The sequence below is a fragment of the Chelmon rostratus genome, chromosome 23, assembly GCF_017976325.1.
Source record: "Chelmon rostratus isolate fCheRos1 chromosome 23, fCheRos1.pri, whole genome shotgun sequence".
In the NCBI taxonomy this organism is placed as follows: domain Eukaryota; kingdom Metazoa; phylum Chordata; class Actinopteri; order Chaetodontiformes; family Chaetodontidae; genus Chelmon; species Chelmon rostratus.
The window spans coordinates 11177765-11200503 of NC_055680.1; the positions used below are offsets into that span (position 1 = coordinate 11177765).

At 44.2% G+C, this 22739-nt stretch overlaps 1 protein-coding gene across 2 annotated transcripts; it reads right to left on the reverse strand.

The window, feature by feature from the left end:
• Positions 1–214: 214 nt before the first annotated feature.
• On the reverse strand, positions 215–20280 carry per1b (period circadian clock 1b). Of its 2 annotated transcripts, none has more exons than XM_041965523.1 (20): positions 20118–20280; positions 10829–11744; positions 10477–10730; positions 10198–10319; positions 9523–9724; positions 9069–9263; positions 7689–7767; positions 7437–7543; positions 7022–7175; positions 6598–6874; positions 6144–6252; positions 5839–5998; positions 5576–5688; positions 5137–5283; positions 4002–4370; positions 3083–3873; positions 2799–2976; positions 2214–2427; positions 1946–2096; positions 215–1810 (listed from the first exon to the last, which is right to left on the reverse strand). In XM_041965523.1, the coding sequence occupies exons 2-20, from the start codon at positions 11233–11235 to the stop codon at positions 1514–1516; spliced, it is 4326 nt and encodes a 1441-aa protein (XP_041821457.1). In that variant the 5' UTR covers positions 11236–11744; positions 20118–20280; the 3' UTR covers positions 215–1513. The 2 variants fall into 2 exon arrangements, with proteins under 2 accessions (XP_041821457.1, XP_041821458.1); XM_041965524.1 differs by lacking the exon at positions 20118–20280 and adding an exon at positions 15469–15566.
• Between the last annotated feature and the right edge of the window lie 2459 nt (positions 20281–22739).

The window sequence follows — 22739 nt, forward strand, 5'->3', positions numbered from 1 at the left end:
ACCACAGTTGAATAGAAGGAGACTGTGGTTCAGTAAAGAAAGTAGCTGCATGATTTGCTCTCTGCTTCCAGTTCATTCCGGACACTTGTGTGTATCCCGGCCAACTGCTGCAAAACACCCGCTGGCAAAAATAGCCTGCAAAGAGATGTAATCATAAAACTGACTGCAGGAGAGCAAACAGCTTTAAAAAAAAAAAAAAATCAGACCTCACGTGTAAAGTTTTCAAGTCTTTTTATTGTGTTTTTTTTGTACAAAGAATTTCACAAAAATATTAAGAAACTGTTGCAGACACCACTGACGCCATAAAGCATAGGATATCACATGACCAGAACAGTGCCACAGAGAAAGGGACAGAGAGGAAAAAAGATAGTAAACACTCTCCAAACTCCCGAGACTTTTTATGAGTTAAGTCCACCTCTTTCAAATCCACTTAACGCCGCGAGCGAGCACCGGCAACCAAAGCTCTCCCTCCGCTGAAGACGTCGCAGCTCCTTTAGCGTGCTGGCAGTTAGGAAACAGTGTCTGTGATGTTTGTGAAAACTAATGCCCGGCTAAAGAGGAACCTTAGAAGTCCAACTCGACCTGTTGGCGATGGCCACGCTGCCCCGCCACTGACTTTATGTCGCTTGAGTAAAGCAACTGCGTCATGAGACACACAAGCTCTGCTTCAGATCCTAAAGTGATTGTTTTTCTGCCGGATAAGATTTGAATCCTTGATTTTCACATACACTTTTTACAGTACAAACACTCTTTCAGGCATTTGTCCTGTCTCCATTTGCATGGGATTGAAAGTATAAAAATATACACAATGTTTACAAAATAAACCCTGGTTCTCACTGCACATGTTCTCCAGTGGGGGAAAGTGGCTTTTTCTTTAGTCTGGACAAATGTTTTTCATCAACAAAAGCCTTGTCTTCGAGAGAAACAGGATCTAGGCGGGAGCAGGACCCCAAACAACCTAGGAAACATTCAACGAGAAGAAAAGTCACAGATTTAACTCCCCTCTTTCCTCGTGAGCTGAACCCTGAACAGGAGAGATGAAAACATCAAGGAGGACACTGCGGTGAAGAACATCCATCTTTTTATAAAGGCGCCTTTTTGTAACACATTCACCTCAGTCCTCTCTGATTATCTTACAAGTTAAATAAATATGCCGAGAACTACGAGAACGGGTGAGGGGGGAGGGAAAGATAATTCGCTCTCTGAAACTGAATGTGCATGTCCTGTAGTTTCCAAGGCATTTAATATGCAGTCATACAACATGCCTCTTGTGCTGTCATCAAAGTCAGACTTGGCGAAGAATTAACTGGGCCAAGTGTCCTGCCTGACCTGTCAAACAATAAATGGAAGTTGCCTCGATCAATATGCACCGCATGTCCCAGCGAATCCCAATTTTAACAACTTTTACACCTTGTGTAATGATGTTTTGGGCACAGAAAGTCCTGGAAGGTGCACATTTTCTGCATATCAGCATTAAAAAGGTCACAATAGTGCTTCATCTTCGGCCACCATCTTAGCGAGTCATGTGAGACTTTTCAGTCACAGCTTCTTCTGAGGCCGCCCCCTGCTCCTCTGCTGGCATGTCTTGTCGTCCGCCTTGTGTTTTGGTGTCTTTCTCCTCTACCTCGTCTTCTTCATCCTCATCTTCTGGGTGAGCCTCGTCCATGGCTGTCGCTGACAGAGTTTCCTTCCCCTTGCCGCCGTCCTCCTCCTGTGCTTTCAGCACGTTGCACAGCTCCATCTCGTGGATCTCCACGTCGAACGGAGCGGAGGGAGGCACGGAGGGGGGAGACTTGCAGCCTGCGCAGCCCTGAGACAAACCAAAGAGAAACAGGTGATTTCATTGCATTTGTGTGTGTTGCATTCATGCTTACTTGATGTATCTGAACAATAATGCACACTGTGAATGCTTTCATAGCTCAGGGTTGAGTCGCAGTGTACTTACAGAGATGTTGATGGCTCGGGGCAGGCGTCCTGTGCGGATCCAGGGGTGCACCTGGCTCAGCTCCTTCTTCTGCTCCTCGGTGAAGCGTGGCTGGTGTTTCTGCATGCTCCTCAGGGCCTCGCGGTCCTCTCGCAGCACCGTCTCCATGTCCCTGTTATTCAGGCACAGGGGGAGAGGGTCACTGAAAACCTGCTGTCTCGAGAGCAGCTAGTTTGACCAAAGAGCGGTCATATGTCAACTGGGATGGAAGGTGTGAGAATGGAAGTACCTGACAGGCAGCTGATAGGTCATCATGACCTTGTCGTCAGTGTTGGCCATCAGCAGCCAGATGGGGTCCTGCAGGACACACTTGATGAACTGCTCCTCGCCACCGTCCCCTCCGGCGCTACTGCTGCCCCCTGCTGGCTGTTTGCGGGAATGATCATTCTCTGACGAGTCAATGCTACCAAAGTACTTGCTGGTGTGGCTGCCCTGGCTGCTGCCTGGATGGACAAGAAAATGAAAGTTGAGAATTAACAGTGAGTAGACTTTTCAGGTATTAAAGTGGGATTCTGTCTGAAAAAGCTAATTAAAGTTGCTTTCCAGGTTTTTGGGTTGTTTAGCAGAGGTAGTGGTGTTAAAAGTTCTATTATTTTTCATTTTTTGGAAATGATCTTTCACTCCCTGGTTATAGAATGTGATTTGTTTAATTTTCCTTCAAGGAAATGTTTGTTATGTTGAAGTACAAGATTTCTATTTTATTATCCAGGAAGGACTCTGTGTAAAATTGGCAGCGTGACTTTGAAGCAAAATCAGAGTCAGGCTGACCCATAACTCTTACTCTTACTGCTTAAATTCGAAAAAGTCTACTAACTGGTGCCGCTGGTGCCAGAGGAGCTGCAGCCGTTGGAGCCAGAGCCTGAACCAGAGGACCTCGTCCCTGAGGACCCTGAGCCAGAGGCAGCTGAGCCGGTGCCTGAGCGGGAGTCTTCCTGCAGCAACATATCCAGCAGGTCACTGGAAGTGGACATGGCATCTTGGTTGGACTCACCCTAACGGGGGAAAAGAGAGCAAGGATTCCATGAAATAAAGACACATTTTAAAGGAAAAAATAGGTGTGAGCGCTTAACATCTTATCCTGAGTGTCCTTGCACTTACGTTCTCATTCTCCTTGGAGGTATCATCGGAGCTCCCTTGATTGGCTGAGGTCTGTCCCCCGGCGGCGCCGCCCTGCACAGAAGGCGTGGCTTGCTGTGATGCTGCCAAGGCTGTGGCGACCTCTAACCGGTTGCTTGGTGATTCCTCCAGCTGCAACAGGTTGAGAGGAGAGGAGCATCGGGACTGGAAGAGGGGGGACTCTGCACCCTCACGGTCAGCAGGGGTCTGACTGTAAGACTGGGGGGTGCTGCTACGAGACGGGGCGCAGGTGGCTGGAATGGGTACCGGGTTGGAAATGACAGTGGGAATAGCAGCTGGGGTGGCGCCGGGGTATGTGAAGTTAGGATTGTAGAAGTGTCCGGGGGTGGCGCCTGGCTGAGGGATGGGTGCTCCCATCTGAGGGAACATGTAGTTGGGCAGAACGAGGGCCATCATGGGAGGCACCATCTGGGTAGCCGGGAAACGTGATGGATCTGGAACCGGCTGGGGGAAGGGCTGTGCGAGCGGCGGGTAAACAGGGTAGATCGGAAGCATACCGGGAGCGAAAGGGGCGGCGGGAATGCTGGCCTGCGAGCCTACGGACGGCCAAGAGGAGGAGTTTGTTGGGGGTCCGAGAGGCATGTTGAGGGGCATGGGAACTGTGCTTGTTCTGGGGTCACGGCGACTCCCGCTCAGGCCCAGTGAGCTGTGCTGGTCAGATGACTCCTGGTGCTTGAGCCTCTTACCGCCACGACCACGTCTGTGGCCGGTGCTGCTTCCTGCGGCTGGGTAGTCTCGAGAACAACGCACTCCTAGCAAGAGAAGGAGACACTAAATTTAGCAATAATATTACAACTTTAACAATCAATTGTTAACAATTAATATGCAATATATATACATTACTGTGTGTGTTAGACTGGTGGGAGCAGCGTGCCCCTACCTCGTGACAGAGGGTTGGCAGCCGGGGTATGGCAGCGCAGAGTCGAAGACGCCGTCTGATCGAAAACGCGCAGTTTGCTAAGGTCCTTGAAGCGGTCAAGGAACGCCTGCTCCTCCTGCTGGGTGTGGGCGGATAGCACCTCCTTTGTCAAGCCCATCCGGCCTCCTCCACCACCTCCTACACTTCCACTTCTCCGGCTGTCCCTCTCTGGCTGAGTGGTTTGAGGGGGAGGGGGTGGAGGAGGAGGAGGCGGAGGAGGGGGGGTGATGGCTGTGTTAGTGGGTGGTGTTGGGCTGCTGGCGGGACGAATCAGGGTACTCGTTGGAGGAGCAAGGGTGGGAGTTGTAGGAGCCTCTTCCATGACGATGTCTGTGATAGAGATAAAAAAAAAAAAATGGAGTGGTGTTTGAAGCTTTAATGTGAGACAATGAAACTTTAGAAAGAGGAAATGAAACAATGCTCTTCTGAGAGGTGAAAAGCTAAATCCATAAACAGCAAAATGCACTGTTGGATTTTGTTGCTGCAGCCTTACGTGCTCCGCTATGATCGATAGCTAATGGTGGCTAATGTTAGCAAACTGAGGACTGATACAGGCAGTAGTAGAAAGACAGTACTGTGTTAGTTTTGCTTACTCTAAGACACTGTATACTACATTTTCAAATTTAACATTATTCAGCAACAGTTACAATGTTTTGATTTTAAACAGCCAAAAAAGAGGAATCTGTTGAACACATATTTATATTAAAGCAAGAAAAAAAAGGAGGTGACACTGAGAAACTTAAAAGGGAAAATTTCCAGGATAAGATGAAAAAAGGCGTAGATCAGATTACCTGCAATCTGCAGTTTTATCAAGCGGCTACAGGTTTCTGCAAGATAATTCTTAAGACTTTTGAAGTAGTAAAAACACATTGTGGTCAGTTCCTTAAAATAAGCAAGTAAGTTAAAATAAGAAAAGAGTGTGTTACTGGTCAACATAAAAAGTAGGGCTCCAAAAGAAAAAGATTTGGAGGCTGAACTCAAGCTCCAGCCTTAATTATAGTGAAGGCAGCAGACCTCCTACTTTGTCATTTCAAAGAAACAACATGCTGAGCAGCACATGCTATAGAGTGCAGAGAGCTTGAGTGATGATTCCCACCTGACTCAGGAGGCTTCTTGTCTCCCACATGCACGATGGTGCTGCTGAAGCTACACTGGGACGTGACTGAGGCGACACTCTCTGCCTTTGTGGCCATGGTCAGGGGGGGCAGAGAAGGTGGTTCACCTACGAGGCTAACTGAACCACCTGCAGGAACAAGTTCAACACGTTCAGTTTCAATAATGATGGGTACCGTCTGGACACGTGAGCATCAATGAAGCATGCTTATTGGTGATCTGTAGGCTCTCATGAGACAAATCAAGGATGCTGCATAGAAAAATCTATTTTCAAAAACTAGAATAAGATTTTTCTAGCTGGATGTTTATTGGTAAATGCACAAAAATAAAAACAGTCGGATCATGTAGGGCTTGATTAAGTACCCCTGCATTATTATCTACATAAAGATCCAAACCAATTCTAGGTAATGATCGAAAAGTACCTTTGTTGTTGCCACTGGCCTCCTGCTGTTTGTCGTCATCAGATGTGGAGGTGCAGGAGGAGGAGCCGCACTTCCTTTTCACTGTGTTAGGAATGTTACAGCTGTCCAAGTACCTGAGTGGAGTCGGAGCATCGTTGGATGAGTGATTCGTGAAGTAATAACCAAACAATAATGAGACCAAAATACTTTAGGTTTGTGCATACACACACACACACACACACACACACACACACACACACACACACACACACACACACACACACCTTATGATGCTGTCCAGACAGTTGATCTGCTGGTAGGAGTATCCAGTAGGGGCCTCCTTCTGTACAAGTGGTGCAGGGATCAATGCTTTGGGTGGTTTGGTCAGGTCAGCTATCAAACCTCTGACTGGGTCACTGGTGACGGCTTTGATGCTTGTTGGGCCTGAATGAAGGGTAGACAGGAACAGGAAATGGAGACTTTAGATGACGGGTGAGGTCTTTTTGACATCAAAAGTCATCAATTGTTGTTTGACTTATACACCATATATATATCAACAATACAGGATGCAACTGTCCTTTACTTTTACCTGTGCTGGTGTTTTTTCTGGGCGGTGGCCGGTTACGGGACTCAATAAACACCTGCTGTCCATTGGTCTTGACCATGTGAACGTCTTTGCAGATCTGCTGGAACGTCATCTGGAAAAACAGCAACAGACTTGTTAAACAGACATTGCTGTGAATCTCATGCTAATTTGCCATTTTCCTCACTTTGAGGCAGCAAAATGTTTGCTATTTGAAGACTGTTGACTGTCAAAGACAGTCATCTGTGCAACATAGGTCTCTGTGGCCTCTCAAAGGTCACATATTGCTACATAACCATTCGAAGATGACCAACTATATTGTCCAAAATATAAAGACTCATCCACACCTCACGTAAATTATTTTAATAAACTGTATGTAAGTAACAGCTGCTTGTTTTCCTCTGCTATGTTTAACTCCTGCATGAGACCTAAAAACCACACGTCGCTCTGCAAAACTCACCGGCTTGTGCAAAGTGACCGCGGTGGCAGCCTTGTTCATGGCGGGGCCATTGCTGTCACTGGACGAGGTGGCGGAGGCACTGTGGTGCTGTTGGTGTGAACGGCGGGACCCCCGCGAGCCGCTGGACCCTAACGAGCTGTAGCCCTGAGAGCTGCCGCTGTGCACCGGCTGCACCAGGACCCGGTGGATCTGCTCGCTCAGCTGGACGACGTCGGGCGTGGTGACCCGACTCTCGTAGCCCTGTGGCATCGTGAAGACGTCTTCATTCAGAGGGCTCCTGGAGACAGGGAACAATGTTAGCGAACATGCCACAAACATGCCTCAGGCTTTACATTAAAGGACCCTCCTTTAGTGTAATTGAAAATATTTTATAATTAGTACTCTAGCAGCATTTGTTTTTCAGTGAGCTTATTAAGAATCTTACGTTCTGACTTTGTGGCGCCCTACGATGAACGCCACCTTCCGGCTCCAGGGGTTGACAAAGGAAGACCAGCTAGTGTCGATGGTCAGATATTCCCCGCTGCGGGCGCACATCCTCAAGGGTGAATACTCGAACGGCTGCCCTGCAAACTGAAAGACTGAAGAGAGACAACAGAGCAGACATGCATGAGAAAGTTGAGACGGGATAAAGACATATGGAAGATATGAAAGATTATTTTCATATTAAAATACCATAATTTCAGTAGGAGTTCTGACTCAATAGCACAACAAATTGTAAATAAAGTGCGAAGAAAAAAGAGAAACTACTTAAACGTAGAAATCAAAACAGAAAAGGGCAATTTACCAGTATATGATGAATGTATTAAGTTAAGAATGAGTTCACTGCTAAACAGACTCACTCTTCTCATGTATAGCCACCATCAAGGGCCTGTCTTCAGGGTGGATGTAGAGCAGGGTGGGGGTTCCCACCAAGTCCTGAGGCAGGTAGCCCAACAATGGCACTGCCCTGCAAACACAATATATTTCCACAATGTTAGATAGTAGCAGTATGTTTACCACAAAATGATGTCGAAGTAAGATAATATATGTAATAACTGCAAAAAAAATGGATGAACACAACAACACATAGTATCAGAGGTCGGATAACTGACCTCTCGTCAACTTCCTGGAAGAGGCAGCTGGGAGTGTGACTGGTGGTGAAGATCCTCTTGTCTGGAGGGATACGAGGAGCTGAGAGGACACAGATGAAACAGATGAAAAGCATGTAACAAGGACAGGCTGACAGGATCAAACAGACAGTATGATAAAGGCTTATTTGCAATCCTGAAGGATATACAGTGATTTGGTGTACATGATATAATCCATATTCAGAGGAATATGGTGCTCCAAGCATGTCTCCAGTCTCTTTCATATCTTCACACTCAGATCATTTCAAGTACTTTACAGCTTCAAATGTATGTTCCACTTGTAAATTATACGATGAGTAATGATGAGTAAAGTTCAAAATCGTGTGCAGATCTGCTCTATTAAAGCACATTCATTGCATTCATAAGCAAGAAGAGTCTTATCCGACATTCAAAACACATCAAATTAGATTTTTAGTCAAAAGCTGATGAAAAAGATAACACCTGGGGAGAACAATCCAGCTAGGATGACATGCAATTATCAGAAACCTATTGCAGATGCCTGGGTTACTCTGACATAGCGTTATCAGTGCTGCACAGCCACAACAAAAACATGAGGAGGAACGCTACTTTGCATTAGCACTGGCTTCATCATTTTTTTCTCTGTATCACAAATAACAGACGACTGCTCAGTTGAAGACAACAAGTCGCCTATAACGCTAATTATCCTTGACATTTTTTGAGCTGTGTGCGATCATTGTCTTTCTCATAATGTCAAAGAAACTAAACCAAAATTGAAAAAAGTAAAATAACACATCCTTCCCTAGTGGTATACTGTGCAGGAACTGTCGGTCACTGTTAGTAAACACAACGTTCAAACTTGGACCCTTCTCTCCGGGTAAACGCCACCAGAAGCACACGCCCCCGGCCCTGACCGCAGTTGCCAGAAAACACACAGCCCAGTGTAGGCTGGCCATCTGTAGCATCACATGCCAACATACAGTCAGGCAGCGACTCCAGGGCGGTGTACCTGACTACCTGCGAGAAAATGATCTGAGGATATTTTATCAAGTAATGTCTTAGCGACATTAGCTAATTGTTTGTGTGTCCAGGCAGGAAACTTCCTGAACTGCAGACGACTGTGCTGTTATTGGCTAGAAGCTACACACACAACTACCACCCAAAGGTTGCAGCAAAAAAAAGTCCAGACCACTGAGAAGAGAGTAAGAAAATACCAGCAAAGGGCGTGATCTCTGCAGATAAATACGCTGCCACACACTGCTAGTGGGCTATAAGTGATGATTGAGAGGGATCACTTTTGTTTGTAGGAAAATGCTGCATAGGTACATTGCATACGCATACATTTAATTGCTCACATAGATAGAAATGCGGTAAAATGATAAATACCCTCATATCCAGAGTGGACCCTCTCTGCGATGAGCAGGCAGCAGGGCTGTGGCTCGGCGACATCCGAGTCTCTGATGGTGAGCTGGTAGGGAGTGAGGCGAAAGGGGTAGTAGCGCAACTCGCCGCCCTGCGTCCGGTCAGCACTGATTCGACAGAACATGGACTTCTCCTGGGTGCAGTCAACTGGAGGAGACGCTGGGAGGGAAGAGAGACGGAAAAAGAGTCAGCGAGTGCAGGAAATAGTACAAAGACATTTCACAAAAACTACAAATCCTCCTGACTGGATTCGTGGAGCATAGTTCTAGAAAAAAATCAATGTATTGTCAGAAAATTAATTTAAATTTGTCGTCATCCTGGCTATCGTTAGCATGCTCATGAGATCTCACTTTCTTCAATACCACCTCACACCCCTTATATCAAAACCTTTTCCCAGTTGCACCATGTTTCAGCTCACCAGACCCGATGCAGGAGGCCCATGGTGGCAGGCGGCAGGGTGCCGTGCCGCTGTAGAAAGTGCTGACATCCTGCGGGGCCAAAAGCTCGGAAAACACAGTCCCCTGAAGACAATCGGGCTTACAGCGCAGCAGGGACGAGCCCTGGGGCGATACGTACACGACCTTCCCTGACAAGAATGACACGGCCATGGTGAAAGTATCCTGAAGAGAAGTAAACACAGACGAGGAAGGTGCGGGAGTTTAGTGAGGCGTCTCCAACAAGCCGTCACTGAGATCTTTCTTTGTGCAGTTGTATTTGGCAACTCAGTCGTATCAACCTTTTTTTTTTACTGAATTAAGAAAGTGTGAAGCAAGCTGTTTCTGAACACAAGCCAAGCAACAAGTTCCCTGTATAAAAAAAAAAAAAAAAGTTTTTAAAAGTTAGCGCTGTGTCTTTCAATGCATTATTGTTTGCATCACACATATTCCCTAAAATGTTGTAAGTTCCTTGTAAATCTTTGTGGCATTCAAGGCCATGTGGCTGATCCAATGTTGCTTTGCATTCAGTTATATCTCATACCCAAGGTAAAAAAAAAAGTAAAAAATAAAAATAAAAGGACAATAACCATGGCTCACTAAACACAGTAATGAGATACTTAGGAGGTAAGAATAAGTAAATAACTGTGTAAACCTACAGTGTTTTTGAGGGTGTACTCTGAGGTGATGTTGTCAAGCTCCTCGAGCGTGAAGGCAGACAGGTCCAGACTGCAGCCGTGACACTCCTCTACACTCCACTGATGGTAGTACTCCTTGTTAGCTAGAAACATTGAAAATCAGATGCAATTACATATTGCAGTGAACATAATGTCTGCAGCAAACAACAAGCACTGAAGCCTGAAGCTTAAAATTCACCACTAACCAGAAAAGGTATACGGTTATCTCAGAAGAAGATAGAAACAAAAACACTCCCTCACCTCGGACTTGTTTCACACACTGAAGTGCATATTTGAGAGCGTTTAGAGTGCTGGAGTGGCCCTTGGCCTTGCGCTCACTGGGCAGGCGGAGCTTCAGCTCCTTGATGGCCTTCATGAGCTCTTTCTGGGTCTGGACCCTCGCCGACTGGTCGCTGCTGCAGCCAGAGGTGGAGGGAGGGTCGTGCTCCGAGCTGGTCGACAGCAGGCTGTAGGCCAGGGAGCCGCTGGGAGGGGAAAGGCTCTGGGAGTTGGAGCTGGGAGAGGAGGGCAGTCAAGATTTATACACACGTGAAGTGGTGTCAAACCAGAGCAGAACAATTTAGAATTATGTACAAAATCCATCTTCTCTTACCTCTTGTTGCTCTCCGTGGTTTCCAGCATCATGCCCGAGTCCTTGCCGTTCGACGAGCTGTGGGAGCTGCGTGTGGACTGGCGCCCACGAGACCCGCTCTCCCTCTCCATCCCGCCCTCGCTTTCCCTCTCGCCGGAGTCGTTCCCGCTTGAGAGTCCGTCCATATCGTCGGAGTTGGGCCCCCTTTGGTGTCCGGACGAACTTCCGGATCCCGAACCTCCACTGGGTGATGAGCCGCCTCCAGATCCGCTCCCCTGATCCTGATCGGCGACATTGGCACCGGGCTGACCGCTGCTGGTCTTTAACCCTTCTGACTCCGCTTCCTGGTCATTGTCTTTCTCGTCGGCCCTTGCCACTCTTCCCTGAGTGCTGCTGCTGGGCATTGATTTAGGGTTGTCATAACTCATACTAGAGTAGGATGAAGCTGGTACAGCCTGATTAAGGTGTCAGCCAAGGTGAAGACAGGAATAACTTTAATTTAAGTGGGACTACTATGTACATACAGGTGAATCATGGTTGCTGGCTGTTTGTTAAAATAACTAAGGAGAGAAATCCATTGCTTCTCCTGCAAAAAATGTTGAATTAAAGAAATGTGGGCTCAGAGCCCTTCTATGAGGGGTTTCAATGAGTGCAGACTTTGGCTGTAAAAATATCACAAATGGCCAAACTGCCGCTTTTCCAAAAAGACAGCAATGATCTTGAGAAAAAGTGTCACTCAAAGTAACGCAGACAAGAGATGATTTGCTGCTTATGAAACTGCCTTGGCATAAGTGCTCCAACAGATGGGATGAGAGATTGTGAGGGAGAGTGAGAAAAACAGCTCTCGGTGAGAGCAAAAAAACAAAAACAATCTCTTCACTCTGTATCTGGTCTTCTTGCCACTTGGAGATGTGTTGCTCTAGGTGCTAAAGGCCACCTGAGATGACAGAAAAAGAGAGAGGTGGACAGAGAAAGAGAGGGAATAAGTTTTGCTGCAGGATTACAAAAATGCTTGTCATGGTCTTGCCAGCATGTCCCAAGGACTACAGATACGAAAAGCTAAAAAATGGAACGCTTATCATCAGTTTATCATGTCGGCCTCGAAGGAAGATTCAAGCATGGCCATGAGATGTTTTCACTGCCTCATGGTGCACAATGTTTGTCAGAAGTATGTGTGGTTGGTGAGCGCCCAGCTGTTAGCCTTTTACCAAGATTATCTCGAGATAACAATCACCTCATCTTGTGCACAGACTGACAATAATCTGCAAGTGCGTATGCATGCATCTGAATATAGAACCGGTGAACATGTGCTAATTACATGGGACTTTTGTTGGTCGTCATCGCTAAGTCCCGTTTTACCCAGAGGACGGTCACAACAAAGAGAACACCAGGAGGACAGGACAAAGCTCTCCATCAGTGTTGTTATAAATTAAGGTTTGTTTGTGAATCGTATCACAAAGTATATATATGGCCACCACCTACGCAAGTAAAAGTCTAGTACTATTTATTCCTAAGGCAAGGGAGACACCACATAATCCTTTAAGCCCTGCAGACGCAACCAGATGAAGAGAGAGGCCAGCCGCCGGTCGTCAATCCTTCCAATTTTATGCACCTAGCTGCCCCACAACCCCCTTTACCTACGTTGTTCAGGTGTGCTGTGATGCTTCTGGTGCAGAATTTGTTCAGGACAGGTTTAGCCTCCTGCCCTGACGCATCAACTCAATGTGGCTGACTGGACAGGTTCAGAGTGGCCACCACAAGCTGGAGACTGCTCATTAGATGTGACAGGAGGACAACAGGGCGTGGACAGCTAATGACAAATGGTTCTTATTACAAAGAAATAACTTCAGCAAACGCAACAATTCAGGACGGAAACTGTAGGTATGTGAGTTCAACAGATTCATGACACTCAATGCAACTAAGCCACCTCCCTGATGATGGTGAAATGCTAATTAGCATTATGTTTGGTCAGATGGATGATGCATGCTTGCACATGACAAGCTGTGTGCGACACGGCCGAACTGGGCGGAGGGAAGGAGCAATTATTCTATGGAAATATGCAAGCATGGTGTGAGTGGGCGTCGAGGCAGGCTGGCATCGATGCATACTTCCACGTTGATGGCAAAGACACATGGCTGTGGGTGGAGGTGGTGGCGGGGAAACTGTGCTCAGGCTACTAGAATAACTGGATGCGCCACCCCCCTTTGCTGAGCAAACTATGGTGGGCTATTTGCTTGAGACGGAGCATGCCCAGATTCAATCAGTTTCCTGTACAGCTGCTGCAGCCAATCCCAGCATGCACTGGGTGACAACAAACAAGGCCAAAACATCAACAGATGCAATATTAATGCTCATATTCCCACCTATACAAAGTTTCCGGTTCACCCAACATGTGTGTCTTTGGACTGTGGGAGGAAACCAGAGCACAAGGAGCAAACCCACATAGACACGGGGTGAACACGTAAACACCGCACTGCCATGCCTGAACTGGCCAGGTCAGGTTTGAGGCCATGACTGTGAGGTAACAGTGAGCCACTATGCCACCTACTCACTCAAATTATTCACAGGAAATGCACTCAGTAAGACCCATGTCTGATTATGCAAGATAGGTGTCCTTCTTGGTGTGGCAAAACATATATGGACAACAGCTTGCTCTCTACAAGATGCTGCCTTGCCCTCTAACCAACATGCATGCTACACTCTGAATATGTTACATGACTCATAATGCAGCAATTTCTGAAATTTCATGCCACCTTTTGTAACTCATGTGCATCACTCTGAGGTGGCCAATGTTGCACAAATTAAGAAAAGGCCAAGTGACTCAACGATTCCCAGGTCTCTGAACACCTACTGCTTGGTTGGGGTGTCACTTAAGTCATGTCGGAGAACATCTAATTAAACCTCTGTCCTGCAAATATTCCCAAAATCTTCCATTCACTTCAACTAAAGCCAATACGCCAAATGAATTCATGGTTGCTGTTTCGCTGTAATATCCCGGTAGATCAGAATTCACTTAAATTCAACTTTTTCCTGCTACTTTGCCTAGCTGGCCAGTCAAAACACAGATCTAGTGTGGCTGGAAATGGAGAAATTCTTAATCGAGCAGTGTGTCACCAATTTGTTTTGTACAATATTAAACTAACAGTCTACTAACTGTAGCATCAGTGTTAAACACAGTTTGAAGTTTGAGATTGTTGTGAACCCATGTACATGCATAACTTAATAATAAGCAGCGTAAGCCTTTTTTTTTCCAAGCAAACACTCCCTAATTCTACTTTCTAAGCTGTGATGATCTGCTGCTTTTCAGGATTTTACATCAGTGTAAATTTAATATCTTTGGGTTTTAGACTGTTAAGACAAAAAAAAAAAAAAAAAAACATGAAATATAACCTTGAACTTCTAATGGGCACAATTCACTACTTTCTGACTATTGATGAAGAAACGTTTTGGCAATCAATAATCAAAATAACTGCTCTGCTCATTATATATTTATTGCCTATATAGGAACTGCGATATCACTTCCTTGTTTAGGGCTGAGGGCAGGACAACGCTGCTGGACAGAGGAGTAACGTTAATGTCCCCTCAGTGCGTGCAAATTCCCCTGTTTGGATGAAACACCTTGCCATTGGGCTATACGTGGCTGATAAATTCAAGTGCTTAGTAAGCGCTCTCTCCAGGCCAACAGCTGGTTACAACTAGCACCATGGTATACATTAAAAATTAAGGAACTGCCTGCTGTCTGACAACCATGAGGGCTACTTCCATTATGATCTAAAAAGTAGGAATATGCCGCCTGATGTAGTTCCTGGAAATGATTAACATCTGAAGATGTTAAAGCCAGCAGTTATAAACACAAAGCTGTTTTTAGACCAATCAGCCTTTCTAAGGGAAACTACATGCAAGAGAAGAAACTACGCTGATTTTGAGGCCCAAAATTTAACTTGTTAGTATGAACAACCGTTCAAAGCTGCTTTTAGGGAAAAGAAAAGCACACAGCTGGTTGCATTTACTCAAATGTGTGGAATCTGAACTGCTGTTCAACCAAAAGAAGCACTGCAGACATCACCTTGACCTAATGTTTGTTTGTTTTTTCATCACTAAACAATCAATTGATTTATCAAGAGAAAATGATCATTTTTGCAGCCCTAGTTTCAGTCAATGTAACTTAATGTGACGTCTTATGAGTTTATACTGTAATAGTATATAAAGCATGGGAGCACAGGCCACAAACATCTACAGTCTGTATAGAAGTTCAAACACCAACTGTTCACAAAATAAATGCTTTTCATTTATAGTACAGAAGCTCTGACTGCCATTACATCAACAGAATCTGCACTACAAAGCACAGTGTGCTAGTCTGTCATATAAAATCCAGAACAGCTACAGTATGTACAGTCACTAGTTCATACAGGCTACACTTACACAATATTATGAACAAGACACGAGGAACACACTGCTTGTATATAACCATCCGAAACGAATCCAAGATACTTCCCTATTGCAATATGTGGATGGAGGCTGCAGGAAGGTGTGGCGTGGCTCCGCGCGTGAACATGTGTGAACTTCTCCGCTCGTCTGACACAAACCGCCGCGCACCGCTCCGTCACAACACACTGCATCACGAAATGTTCATATTATTCAGTCACGTTAAAGAGCAGTACCGTTTCAAGGCCATCGCCGGTCTGATCGTCGTGTTATAAATGCACACCGCGCGATATGTCGTTATCCGGTGTGCAGCAGAGCTCGCGCTGCAGCTCTGCTCCGCCTCGCCATCCTGTGTACATACGGCACGTGTCCGCGGCGGTGTTTTCCGCAAGCCTCGCCGGCTCCTGATTGGTCGGCTCGCCGGACCAATGAGAGAGCGCGTCACGAAGAGGCTGGACTGCCTGCGACAGGGGTCTGCCTGGAGAGTCTGCCAGACACGGGTCTCAGCCCCGCCTCGAGGTTTGTCTTTTAAATAAGGAAGGCGATGGACAGACGCGCGGAGCTGATTCACGACCAGTGTCTCTGACAGACCGGGCACTGTACATGATGTACGTTGAGGAGACAAAGACACACGCGCTTTGCATGAGCTGGGTGGGGAAAAACCAGATCTACCTCTTCGCACTACAGCCACATGACTTCTTAGAGTAGTAGGAATTACATAACAGTGTATTAAGTTATTACATTATTAGAAACAAGCATGTACAGACAGTCCATTTTATATCTATCTATACTTGACTTTATCTTTCATGCTTCCTTGAGATGAAATATCACGTCCTAATAATTCATAGAACTGAAACTGAAAACAAGATAATTTATGATTCATCTTTTGTCATCCAATGCAATGATTCTAAAAACATTGCAAAAATTAAGTAAGGAAAAAAAAACAGCATAGCATGATACAATCTGCCATGGGTGGTGGTTCACTTTCCACTGAGGTCACCTAGACGAGGTACCTCAGACAAAATCTTCCATTAACTAGCATATATACTGATTAAAAAAATTTAAAATCACAAAACTTTCAAATTGTGAATAAAATCAAGTGCTAGTCTGAAGGGCATCATGTGCACTTTGAGAAGTTTTCTACCTCTGAATCTGCTCCGGTCTTCCCCTTTGCTCCACTGTTGCTGAACCACTTTGTTCATAATCTTCCAACTGGGTTATTGTAACGTAGGTTTAAACAACTTGGATTATACAGAAAGCTCTGCAGCTTGGATGTTCACTCATTCTGGCATGTGACCACGCCACAGCCAGACCCATCCTGTCCAATTATTGGTACTTCCTGCATTCCTGAATTTTTTATTTATTTATTTTCTGTGATTTTTTTTTTAACCTCATTTGCATGTTGGCATTTCTTGCACAATATTTGCCAGCTTTCTCTTTATCACTCTTGGTAGTTGTTGCAACAAGTACCTTGTTCTGTCACCCACTGAGGCAAATGTTCACTGTTTTGGCTAAAACTACCATAACCACAAAAAAGATTTGGGAACACTTTATATTAAAGTACACATATTCACAATTAACTAGTTGCTTGTTATCATACATATTACAAGCATACTGGCTCCATATTACTTATTGTAAAGCACTTATCAATACATTATTCTGCATGATTTTATAACTATGAGGCCATTAACTAAGAGTTTGGATTACAATGTCAACAACTTAACCCTTACCCCTACAATAAGGTATCAATAAGTGTTCTATTATGATTAATGAAGAGCCAATATGCTACTACTATGCATACTAATAAGAAACTAGTTAATGGTTAATGTGTTCAGTAATATAAAGTGTTACCCAGTATTCTTTCCCTCACAAAATGTATGCATATCAGGGAGTAAAGGCACACCTTCAACATTATAAGCATATAAGATGGTGACACCAATAAGTAACTTACACATTAAGGGCCATAAGTGTTTTTTTAAGTTTTTTTTTTAATTGTGACTCAGATCTCTTTCCAACAGAGTAAGTGAGGGATAATTAATATAATTACAGACAAGCAACTAATGGTGCATATGTGTACCTTAATGAAAAATGTGACCAAAGATTCAGTTGTTGTGTGTCATAATAATGGGAAATTCAATTGCCATTATGTTTACATGTTTGTCAAGCAAGTAGGTCCTAGCCATGAAGTATCAATACCTGTTTTCCCTGAGCAGAAAAAACTTAAGGTAAAACTTCTAAAAGAATCCTGCTTCTTCTGTCAAATAAAGCTGCCTCTTTTTCTTTTTCTTGATGCCCAAACGTGTGTTCATGTTTTTGAGTAATCCGTCTCGTGTCATGCCCTGCCCCGCTTTCCAGTTCTGATAGTAAATATATCAAGTTACGCAGACAAAATGTTTCATGAAGACCATAAAAACAGAGCTACTAACGTTTATGAGAGGAGACAATGTTGATAACAGTGGTACGACACATTAACTTTATTATCTTTAGTCTAGATTACATGTACAGTTTCAGTGCAACACGATTCACTATATTAGAGGAAGCCAAATTTTCTACCCTGGGTGGTAACTTCAGAACAACTGTACATAATCACTGTTTAATATAGAATGCAATCTGCTTAGCCTGCCAGCAGAACTCAGAACCATATCTTGATACACTGTAATATGAAACTCCAGATATTTCACTGGCATGTTAAATCACAGTAATAGGAGAAGAATTCATGCCACAAACATGAAGCTGTCCACACAACCTTGATGCCCTTGTACAGCTGTAAATACAGACAACAAATACATAACTGAAACTAAATGAGACACAGTTCAACAGTGGCCACCAGATGAGGCTATGACCGCTTTGAATGTAAAATCCTATAATCAAACTTTGGATTCATAATCTTAAATTGAAACACAACCCTCATTAACAACAGTTTAAATTACCACCACCTCAGGCATGTTAAAGGGTCACCACTGAGCTGTTTCCTGGCAGCCTGTGGTACAGTAAATACAGTATTCTTGATTGTTTCGTTGGCTGACAACATGGAGAACACCCCCCACCTCACTCCCCCACGCCTCTCTGTCCTTCTGAGCATTAAGCTTTTTGTTTTCCAGCGATTTAAGGCAATCTAGTTCAGTTTATAGTGGAAAAGAGATTGGGTGGGAAGCCACTTCTGTGGCCAGTGAGGGCACAAACAATGCTCTTGAAGCCAAAACACGAGAAAACAATGTATCGCTGCTCTTCTGCTTCACCCATCAGAGTTCATACGAGATACTACCGGTTAATCTCTCACTGATTTGAAAATAACACTGCGATGGAAACTATAGTCTATTTACTTGTCATGTCTCCTGTGTTGATTCAGTCCCCCACACACATGTGATCACACCAATTAAATGTGGATCACACCACCTCTGCCACTGCTTGCCATCTAACAACTTGTGTCACCCATGCAAAATCAGTGGCGTCTGCTGGTGTCGAAAATGACAAGTTTGATTTGCTCATGCATAAACTGGAGGAGTCATCTTTATGGTATCCACCCACAACTCTGAAGTTACAAGTTAGGGGAGGGAAGGTTTGAGTTTTCTTTTGTAATCTTCTGTTTACAGCACCGTCAAACACATGCCTTTTGTAAACTTTCTGGATGTTTATGCGCACACTCAGGCACTCGATAGGGTGAGACATCTGTGAGAATCTGTAGGCTTCCATCTGTGCAGATTCCTGTGCGTCTCTCAATCTGCTATGGCCTGTTATTGATGGCCTGTCATGCCATACTGTCTGGGACACTTATTGTAAAGCAGGAAATAAAGCATAAGACACAGTGCAGAGCATCTATAGACCTGGAAGAGGATGTACATATTCACAAATGCCACAACATGTTGTACATCACAGCGGATGATGATATAGATGCCAGCTTGTCAAATCATGGTTTGTAGGTTTGTGGAACATTGGGATGCAGCCTGTCTGGGTGCAGCTATTGCAGAAAATACAGCAGCACTGTGCACAGAACTGGGTGGACTGCAACAGCTGTCAATCACAGCACATCATATGATTAGCCAGATGCATACTAACCTGCCCTCAACAAATACATGGCCATATTAGGAGGATTTAGTTATATTATATCTAGTTGATCGAAACTTGAAACCTCTTACAATCATATGTACAGCTTAAACTGGTCTAAAGACAAAATAAACTGGACAGCATTTGTTGATGCCTCAAAAGCTCAGTGACCAACAGAATAATCTTGACAAATAATTCAACATAAAAGGTAAACATCAGAAAGGGAGTGACCATTGATCAAGCGTGGCTTGCCAAGCTAACTCTAATAATGTAATAGTGTCAAGTCTGCGCTGCTAATACTAACCGACGAATGGATTCAATAGAACATATTTCACGTGCTCGTAAATAAGCATAACGTTACATACTGTAAACAATGAACTGATCACAGCGGAGCATTTAGCAGGGCTGACCCTACATTGTGCAACGTCTACAGGCGGATCCACCCCACAGAAACAAAAAACTGCCAAGTTCACTTATTTTAAGACAAATAGGTCGTGAATGTTGGACGAATGCCATTATTTACGGGTCTCTAGTTAGTCCGTGGTGTCGATTTCCTCTGCCTCAAACCACTAACGAATGTTTTTTCTCACTGCGGCGAGGTCCGTTTGCACGAAACAAGGTTAGAATAAAGCACAAGTTTCACCTGTAACGGCACATTGTGAGAATTTTGAATAGCTCATTGCTAACAGTAAGCTTTATATTATGGCTACGTCATGTGGCAGATAAATAAAGCGATGTTGGCAGTTTGTACACTGTCGCAATGACAGCCCCAAGTAGCATGCTAACGTTAGCGACAAAGCAACGGACAGACACGACAACAACCAAAACCCAACCAGCTCACCTCAGATATGCTTCACCAAAAGAACAGCTTTGATATTCCCAGATGAGGTACGAAGATTCAAAAAGAGACGATATAAATCCTGGTAGCATCGACTGTCTTCGCTTGACGATCAATATTCGCTCTCAAGACATTTTCGCTCGCCCCACCAACTGTAGTTTACACGCAGGGATACACGTGCCAGTGCATTGGCTGGCAAGTGATGTTGGATCAAGCGACCGTGATTGGACAGCACGAAGCGATATCCGCGCCCCAAACACGCCCCGCCGCGATGTGATTGGCTGTGAAGGACGGGGTTAGCTGCACGGGGCTCGGTGGTCACGTTGCAGAGTGCCTGGTACTGAGTTCATTTCCAAACATACTGAACATGGGAACGCTTGATGTGTCCTACTTGGACTGACCGTAATACGTGTAATAGTATCACAATAAAATTTAGTGTTTGGGATTTAGTGTGGGATTTTAGCAGTTCGTTCAAAGCATAGCTGTGACAGTTTCAGGTGTGTTACTTTGTCTGTAACAAGGCATGAATTGAGATATCACTCTCAACAGAAATCAACCCTGATGACTAATGGTGAATAACTGCCAGTGTTTATTTTGATTATTACTTGAATATGCTGCTGATAACATTAATAATCATTATCACCAACATCACCATCACAATAAGTAGTAGTAATAGCAATAATTACGGTCGCAATTTTGTATTGTTATCATGAAAGTTAATTGGTGACACTGGAAATAGTTTGACCAAAAAAGTTTATTAAAGGTCCACTTATTAGTTTATTCTGAGTCAACAGAGCAAAATTAAGAGCTAACAATTTAGTAAATGGACTTTTTTAAAATTTTTTTGGCAAGCTATTATGATCATTATACATTGCCGTGGTGTTGTTTTTGTTGTTGTTGTTGTTGTTTCGATTTTATGTCTCACTTTGAACAGCAGGTGAAGACTGTGATGTGCAGCTGAAAGCTCCATAAAATATAATTATTGTTGCTTTGTCTTTTTTTAAATTTCTATATTAATTTTGACCAAGCAAAATTATATAGTAATGACATTGTTACACCGAAGCAATAGTCATCTTATCATTCCCTGAAAGTTATGCTTAGAGCAGAATATTTTTAAATTGCAGGTCCATAAATCCTGAAACATTTTGATCCAAAGATAACAACTCAAGGTTAAGAAATAAGTCATACATTAATTCAGAGTTAATAGATTAAGATTGCCTCCACTCATCTATTAAGAGACGAGAGAGTGGCGAGTGAGGCGCAAAACCGCACGGGGCTGTTTCTGCTGCGCGTTTTGCTCGGACATACGGCTGCAGCAGGGCCCAGGCATGCACATTTCAACGTGCTCTCAGACGGTGACGTCATCCGATCTGCTTGTCCTCTCCGAAGGCACGCGGCTGACAGTGTGGTTGTTGGGAGGCTGTAAACAGTGCAGATGTGGGGCACATGCCAGTGTGTAGGTAACAATTACTACAATGATACACCCTGGTCTGCAATGGGAGGAGATTTATTATGGCAGAATGCACTTGAGCAACAAACCCAGTGTAAATTATTTTTTTTCACAAAATGTCACAATAACAGTCCAATGAACACAGCATAAAGCACATTTATTACACATACTCACTAGGTGGCAGACATGCAGTACATAGAAACAGTTTAAAATGCAACCTGAATACAAATACTCATGAAGCAAAATATACAAGAAGAGAACTGTACAAACATCCACATATGCAAAACTACTGTATATATTAAATCAACACCTGGTGCTTTGCAGTGCCACCACTTGGACACCCCATTCAAAATACTCTATCCACCCCTCCCTGTGTAAATATTCCACTTTCTTTACCAGTGGTTTACCATGGCTCTCTGCCATTGGTTGCTACTGTAGCTTGCACTTGGCCTGTCTGAGCTTGTTTGCTAAAAACAGCACTGGAGCCATGAAACTCAAACATCTTAGTCTTTATGCAGCTGCGTAGAGCTGCAGACACATTCATTTATATTCTAACATCAAACCTTCTTTAATTCATGTTTTTTTCTATAAAATGTAGTGCAAACAAGCAAAGAAACAACATTTGATTCTACATGCTTTGAGAAGGTTGTGACTTTTGCGGTGATGCTTGCACTCAACGGACAGATTTACATTGCAGCTGCTATAAAAATGTGGGTCTGTCCGACTGGTTGGTTATTAATGTGATTTTACAGCATTTCATTGGTTGAGCTGCACACAGCCATCTGGCCAATAGTCTGGTGTGATTGTCTGGCACCAGCTACTGGCAGGTGCTTGTGTCCACATCTTGTTGCAGGCAGTCAGCCCTGTTTACTGCACTGACATGTTTACCTCTTTAAACCTACTTACATTAAAGTATGAGGCAATGTGTTTCAGCTCAGGCAACAATTCTGAGTCATTGTCATGCAACAAGCAACAAACTGTCTATCAAGTGCATGACATGTTTGTGGAAAAACCCTACCCATGTGTAAATGTACTTGACATCTGAATACTGAGAACTAAAGGTGATATGTGTAGAGGTCAAAGAAATGTAAAATCCCCTCATGAACATGCACATACCAACCTCTGCATGGTGTGATGAATGCAGATCAGCAGATTCAAATGTCAGCATCATCATA

What these genes read in the sequence shown, in the direction of transcription:
- per1b (XM_041965523.1), bottom strand. Translation starts at nt 11,235, where the DNA reads ATGAGTTATGACAACCCTAAATCAATGCCCAGCAGCAGCACTCAGGGA. An exon ending in GGTCCACTCTGGATATGAGG is followed by an intron (nt 7,768 to 9,068) that starts GTATTTATCATT and finishes GTGTCCTCTCAG; the next exon opens with CTCCTCGTATCCCTCCAGAC. An exon ending in TGCCAACCCTCTGTCACGAG is followed by an intron (nt 3,874 to 4,001) that starts GTAGGGGCACGC and finishes TTCTCTTGCTAG; the next exon opens with GAGTGCGTTGTTCTCGAGAC.